Source organism: Bidens hawaiensis, unplaced genomic scaffold, assembly GCF_021521415.1.
Source record: "Bidens hawaiensis isolate Kalapana, Puna unplaced genomic scaffold, B.hawaiensis_p1.1 tig00030669_1, whole genome shotgun sequence".
Taxonomy (NCBI): Eukaryota; Viridiplantae; Streptophyta; class Magnoliopsida; order Asterales; family Asteraceae; genus Bidens; species Bidens hawaiensis.
In genome coordinates, this window is record NW_027495122.1 from 111,547 (window position 1) to 118,682 (window position 7,136).

Sequence of the window (7,136 nt, forward strand, 5' to 3'; positions counted from 1 at the left end):
CCCTTCAAGCTTCCCATCTAAACACTAAACTTGAAGCTTTTAGTAAATTCTTCTTCCTGTTTCTCTTCCACCATCCAAATAATGTCTGGCATGGAACAATTTCAACACCTCAAAATACAACTAGCAGCTACAAAATTAGCTACCAACAACTTCTCTGATGACAATTGTATCGGCCTTGGAGGATTCGAGAAAGTTTATAAGGGAGAAATTATTCATTCTAGGGGCGAGACCACGGTTGCCTTGAAGCGTTTAGATCGTGCATTTGGACAAGGAGATTGCGAATTCTGGAAGGAGATCATGGCACTTTCGTTTTATAAACATAAAAATATTATCTCTCTATTAGGGTATTGTGACGTTGACGGTGAGAAGATCCTCGTGTACGAGTATGCCTCAAAGAAAAGTCTAGATTCTTATCTCTCCATTGACAGTCTCACATGGGTTCAACGCCTTAAGATTTGTGTTGGGGCGGCTCATGGACTAGCGTACCTTCACACCCCTGGTGAGACGAAACTAAGAATGTTGCATCGCAATATTAAAAGTTCAAACATTCTACTAGATAACAACTGGAATGCCAAGATCTCAGATTTTGGTCTCTCTAAATTTGCTCCTGCAAACAAGCAATTCACATTTATGGTATCCAATCCTATTGGCACATATGGGTATATTGATCCGTTGTACCACGAGACAGGGCTACTAACAAAAGAGTCAGATATTTACTCTTTTGGCGTGGTGTTGTTTGAGGTTTTGTGTGGGAGGTTATGTTACGGTAAGAAGCTCCGGCCTTTAGCAGGACTAGCACAAGAGTACTATCAACAAAACAAAATAAGTGAACTTATTTATAATAATATAAAGGATGAAATAAATATGTCTTCGTTGAAGCTGTTTGCGGATATAGCTTACCAATGTTTAAAGAGAAGGCGTGAAGAACGTCCATTGATGACACAGATCGTGAGTGCACTTGAAAGGGCACTTGTAGTTCAAGTAAGTTATACTCTTCATTTGTAATAGAAAAATTAACAAATTAAACTGTTGATAACTGATAAGCCAATAATAAAACAACCAACTTTAATTCAGATCTATGAGACTTACGAAAAACAATTATCTTAATATAAAGCTAGAATAAGCCATTGAATATTTGAATTACTTAGGAAATGGCAGGTGACTACGGAGCAGGAATCTTGAGTGTGAAAATACTTGGAGATCCTTTCGTTGATCATCATTTCTCTAAAACTTGGAAGAATAATACTTGGAATGATTACTTCGTACTCTATATAGATCGTTATGCTCCTTTACAATATAGGATAACGACTCGGAAGTACAACAACTGGGCGATTGCTGCATGGGTTGAAGAATTCTCTCTGTATGTGAAAAATTTTCATGTTCAAGAACTATTTATACTTGTTATCAACACTGAATCGGTGAGTTATCTTTTCACAAATTAATCCAGTTTTTTGATTAAGGCTTTTTACATTTTGACCTTTATTTTTACCAAAAATATGGCCCTTGATCAGTTGATTGGTTCAAGGACTTCTCAAACTGTAGACCGTCGATTTCAAATTCTAACTTTTGAAAGTTTATAATAACGAATTACACGTGCAGCATGCGGTTTACTCAAATTATGGATTTAATACATATTTTTTAAATATTACACCTTTAGACAAGACATTATTGAGACCCAACTTTGGGATGTAGTTAAATTTTCTGGTAAGTGTGCATGAATAACCAAAATTCTCTAAGACGGTCTGCTGTGGGGGGATTTTGGGGCCATTTGGGGAGGGAACATCGGTGTGGGGCAATTTGGGTTTTTTTTCCCCTGGGGGGAGGAGGGGAGGATTGTGAAGAAGCAGCGACATTGAGGGTGAGGTGGGGCATGCATCTTTTCTCTCTTTCACACTCTCTCTCTCTCTCTCACACACACATGTATATATATATAATGTGTCAACAAAATTGCCCGTTTCCTACGTGGCGATGACGTGAAGGGGCTATGTTGCCCCTCCATAAAGACTATTAAGAAAATAACGAAAATTAATAACCCAACTTTGGCAACCTCAAGTACACTTCTTATCCACCCCACACTCCCCACTCTTTTCAGCCATCACCGTCTCCAGCCGACACAAACTCGGTCGTCCAGCAGCGCCAGTACATTCTGTGCTTACACAACACAATATATTTTTAATAACTTAGCGCAACATTCACACGCATATATCCTGCGCTTACTTGACACAAGATTTGACTTTTCGGACACTTGTTATTGTAATTGCATGAAATTTCTTGTAAAAAATATCAATGCCTATATTTTGTTAGTAATGTTGGTCAACCTGATGTTCTTGTGATTTTCCCTTTCAAAAAGCTCCATCTTAATAAAATTTAAAATGTCAAGGCAAATTAATGAAATCCTCAAGGTTAATCATTGTTTGCTACATACAAAATAGGATTTGATGATATCTTTAACACAAGTGTTTATGGTTACAAACGCATATTAAATTACACAGACATGAGTAGTTAAAGAATTGTTCTTTGTTTTCTAGGTAACACAACATAACTGTATGGGAGAGGCTACGATGAACTTGTCAGATCTTACTCCGGAAGTTCCAATGACTTGTAAACTCGTTGTAAAGGATAACACTTATCAGCAAATTGGTTATCTCAAAGTTGAAGTGTTGTACAAGCCGGTTAACATTAATATTACAAATGTATATAGTTCAGTTCTAAAGGCTCCTGTAGGGACCCCTAAGGGTGGAGGACTGCTCGTCATCATAATCCAGGGCGCCAATTTGGATGATGAAAGCCGTCATGCACATACATCAGTTTCTTTGCTTTTCCGTGGAGAAATAAGGAAAACCCATGTGTGTTTTTAGCTTTTAATTTTTGATTTTGTAGTAAAATTGCCGCAAGAGCCGCTTACGATATTTCTTGGGGTTTTGATTTGGGTTTTCGCAGTCTATGATGAATACCAACAAGCCAAAGTGGCTTAAAGAGTTTACATTTTTGTTAGAACAGCCACCAACGAATGAAAATCTGCATTTGGAAGTGATTAATGATTCATCGATGGGACTACTTCTTGGAAAGGTATGATTATGCTTAACTTTCGTTACGAGACTTATAATTAGTTTTTTAATGGCTATTTTTCACTAGGGATCTCTTGGATGTGTCGATATAAGCCTTGCGAGTGAGGTTAACATGAAATTGACAAATGAGTTACACCAAGTTAAACAAGGTAACAAATTGTCTAATAATTATCTTCAAGTGGAGCTGCATTGGAGAACCTCTGATTAGGCCGTAACCACTGCCAAAAGTTGGTACACTTTACAACCTTTTCGCTATTTGTACGTTAATGGTACCAATTGTTAAGTTTTATACACCGTGTTGGACCTTTCATTTACTTGGCTACTCTTTAGATCTCGTCTTCAAGTCAGGATGATAATCATGCAACCAGAAAATACCTTCACATACATATTTATACATGAACAATATACATATGGATATTTTCCTTAATTTGCTAGCCGGATTAAGACCTTAATTATTAAAAATATGAGACGAAATTTTAATAAATATTATCAATCATCTCTTTGACCTACTCACTTATACATGTGCATATATTTCAAATTTTTCGTTAGAAGGATTGTGTGATTAAGTTTAACCTAAGTGTTTGATTTATATCGTGTAATTAATCAATTTGGTCATGTGTTAAACATGTACATCTATGTAGTTGTGAATATAACATTTTCTTCTTAAATGTTAATGGCCAAGAATGGTAGTCGATAATTAATATTTACCTGCAACCAAATTTATGTTCCGACTTTTGAAGCAAAGGCGTTCACATTAGACCTTCGCATGGAACAATAAAAGTCAATATACTATATTGAAGAGTTTAATTTTCAAATTCATAGCATTCCACATTTTTTGTGAATATATAACATCCTTATTTTTGATGTGACAGATTTAAAACATGTAAAACCCAAATTCATAGCATTCCACGATTTTTGTGATATTATGAGTATATCCTTAGTTCTAGTGTGATAGATTTGAAACAGTTTAAAACGTATTACCTGTTGAAAGTAATTTCCAAATTAATAGGTCAGTCGCGCATAGGTGACCGGTTGGACATATTGAACTCGTGGGATTCATTAATATGTAATGAGTTTATGTGGTTGCAATTAGGGTTTTATTATATTTGGTAATGTCTTAGCTAGCAAGTTAGGTTAGTCTACATAAATCAAGTCATGGTTAGACATTCTAGATTTTCATGTGAGGTGTAACCGAGTTAGGGTTCATCCAGAGACACACACGAGATGTAATCGAGTTAGGGTTCATCTAAATGCAACCGAATTAGGGTTTATCAAGAGTCAAACCAAGTTAGGGTTTGAGAGAGTTTGTAATCAGTTTTTTGTGTTATATTATAAACGAGAGTTATTCGTTTGGTTGGTGTTTGATTATCGATTCGAGACTTGATTATCACTCTAGACGTATCTACAATTACAGTTCTAGTTATTGCATAGAAATAGAACATTAAAAAGTTTTGTTGATTTTTCAATACAAAAATGTAAATAATGAACTTAGTGACTGAAGTCTTAACAAACTGACTTCAGGGGTTGATTGGGGACAGTTTAAATTCTTGGATAATAACAAGGGATAAGGTATTTTTGAAAGCTACGTACAACCGAGAATATTAAATAAATTCATGATCACCTAAAATCCGCTCAAGGATGACAAAGTTCTTTTTCTTTTGCCAACTAGCGAAAGCAACCAACTCTGGAGATGTGTGATATGTTTTTGAAATCAAGATAATTTGGTCTAAAGTTTAATGGACTTACTTTAAGAAAGTTGGATTTTAATAATTCAAACTATTCATTATTGACTAATATTAATTATAACTAACAATAACAATATGACTACCATTAATTCTGACTTTCAACTTTGTTACCAATAACAATCCCTGTATAACGGACGGTTAACTTTATCAGTTAAGTTGGTGTAAAATGACAAAAGTACCCATTTACATTGAAACAAAAATTAATTAAATCACTAATATAATATTGGACCCCATATTTCCTATAATGAGCTAAAATCGCCAAAAGACAACTGCATCTTCTTCAACTATTTTCCGGCCCCTACCTGGTCTTCCGGCGAACTTCCGACGAGCAAAAGAAAACCATTAGTTCGCACCCTTTTTTTCCGCCAATCGTCGCCATTCCAATTGCTTGGACCCGTCAAATCAGATCTGAAATTTGTGTCGGCCACACCCTAAACCCGTAATCGTTTGCTGGGTTTTTAAGATTTATGCCGAAGTTTGTGTCTGGTTTTCGAGATCTTAACCGAGGAGATGATAGTTGTTCTGTCGCCGGAAAATCGGGGGTTGGAATAATGGTCACGAGATGGGTTCAAATAATTAGCACTTCACGTGGTTTTGGTGGTGTGTTCGCCATAAAAAACGAACCTAACCGGTGAATCCATATGGTCCAAAATCGCTGGTTTTTGAGGTCTCGGGGTTGGGTTGAATTGTGTGTTCGCCGGAGTTGGATCAACGTTGAGGAATAATGGGGTTGAAAAGGGTCGCCGGAAAACAGATCATCGGATTTCATGGTCTGATGCTTGTCGAAGACAAAGGTGTGGGTCCATGTTAATTAGCCTTTTATTTTTATTTTCCCTACAGTGATAAGGGTACCTTTGTCATTTTACATCAACTTAACTGATAAAGTTAACAGTCAGTTAGACCGGGATTGCCACTGGTAACAAAGTTGAAAGTTGGGATTAACGGTAGACACATTGTTAGTTGGGATCATTATTGGCCAATAATATATAGTTTGGATTATTAAAATCCAATTTTCCTTTACTTTTTAGAGGGTTAGCCTACACACCCACTATCAAAAGTGTTTTTGGCCTAGTGCTAAGGTGTTCATATTTCCAAACGGTGAGGTTTCAAGTCCATTGGTCGGCATAATGCTGTAGATTTAGAAATAATATTACAAAGTGTGTGACTTTGTCGTTTTAAGAAACTACACACTCACTAATCATATTCCTCAATCTATATTTTTGTCCACCGTGGGACTTGAACTCTCACGTGAACTAGCATATTGTTTGAAGTTGTCGAAGGGGCTCAACATGTTATTAGAGTGTTCAACGGGTCAAAATATTCAACGGGTTCTATGTCCAATGCTTCATGGTTCGGTAAAGTAGCATAACATTTTTCTTATTAGGGTGTTCAACGGATCAAAATATTCAAATCAAATATTCGAATTTTGAAGTTTAAAGTTGTATTTAAATTCGATTACTAAACTCGAATCATATTTTGAGTTTCTCTAGTCTGATTTGAGCAACTAACACCTCAAGGGGACAAATTGCTCTGGTAACTACAATCAAATTACAAATTAGGGATGACAATGAAACCCGAACTCGATGAGAAAACCCGAAACCCGACATCAATGGGACGGGTAATACCCGGCCCATTAGGGTTTGGGATTAGTTTTAAAATTTTTCGGGGGTTTGGGGTGGGTTTGGGATTTTTAATATACCCGATTACCCGACCTGATAACATAAACCCATTTACCCGATATTGCTTATTATATATATATATATATATATATATATATATATATATATATATATACACTATATTACAAATATATTATTTGTCGAAACTTGTTTATATTAATTATTTGAGATATTTTATCTTTATGGTAACCATCCTTATAATCGATTAGTTATATTTTGTCAAAACCCGACGGGTTTTGAGCCGGGTATACCCGACGGGTATTTTATCAAAACCCGATAGGAAACCCGAAACCCAACGGGTAATTACCCGATTAAAACCCGACGGGTTTGGGACGGGTATGGGATAGACTTTAATAACCGGGTATGGGTTTGAGAATACCTAAACCCGACCCATTGCCATCCCCATTAGACAAAGTAACATACTAATATAGGGATTTAGATATTTTCACATTTATTGATTTTGGGTCATTGCTTATTGGGTTTATCATTTTTTTTATCACAAATTTATATTCGATTTGAAATTTGATTTTATATTCGAATCTTCGAGTATTAAAAAACCGAATTCAAATATAGAATTCATCGATGAGTTTTTTTTTAACTCAAATTATGAAATTATTTTTATCAGCTACTTTTAAGTTTTACCA

The 7,136-nt window shown here is 35.7% G+C and overlaps 1 protein-coding gene across 1 annotated transcript; it reads left to right on the top strand.

Moving 5' to 3' along the window:
- On the top strand, positions 1 to 3,495 carry LOC143580827 (receptor-like protein kinase HERK 1). The gene is made up of 5 exons (XM_077063761.1): positions 1 to 981; positions 1,149 to 1,418; positions 2,529 to 2,846; positions 2,941 to 3,069; positions 3,136 to 3,495. The coding sequence occupies exons 1-5, from the start codon at positions 82 to 84 to the stop codon at positions 3,274 to 3,276; spliced, it is 1,758 nt and encodes a 585-aa protein (XP_076919876.1). The 5' UTR covers positions 1 to 81; the 3' UTR covers positions 3,277 to 3,495.
- The last annotated feature ends 3,641 nt before the right edge of the window (positions 3,496 to 7,136 follow it).

Bases quoted from the DNA above. Each gene is read 5' to 3' on its own strand.
- LOC143580827 (XM_077063761.1), top strand. From the start codon at position 82: ATGTCTGGCATGGAACAATTTCAACACCTCAAAATACAACTAGCAGCT. The intron at 1,419-2,528 runs GTGAGTTATCTT...TTTGTTTTCTAG, and splicing joins TTGTTATCAACACTGAATCG to GTAACACAACATAACTGTAT. The intron at 2,847-2,940 runs GTGTGTTTTTAG...GGGTTTTCGCAG, and splicing joins GAGAAATAAGGAAAACCCAT to TCTATGATGAATACCAACAA.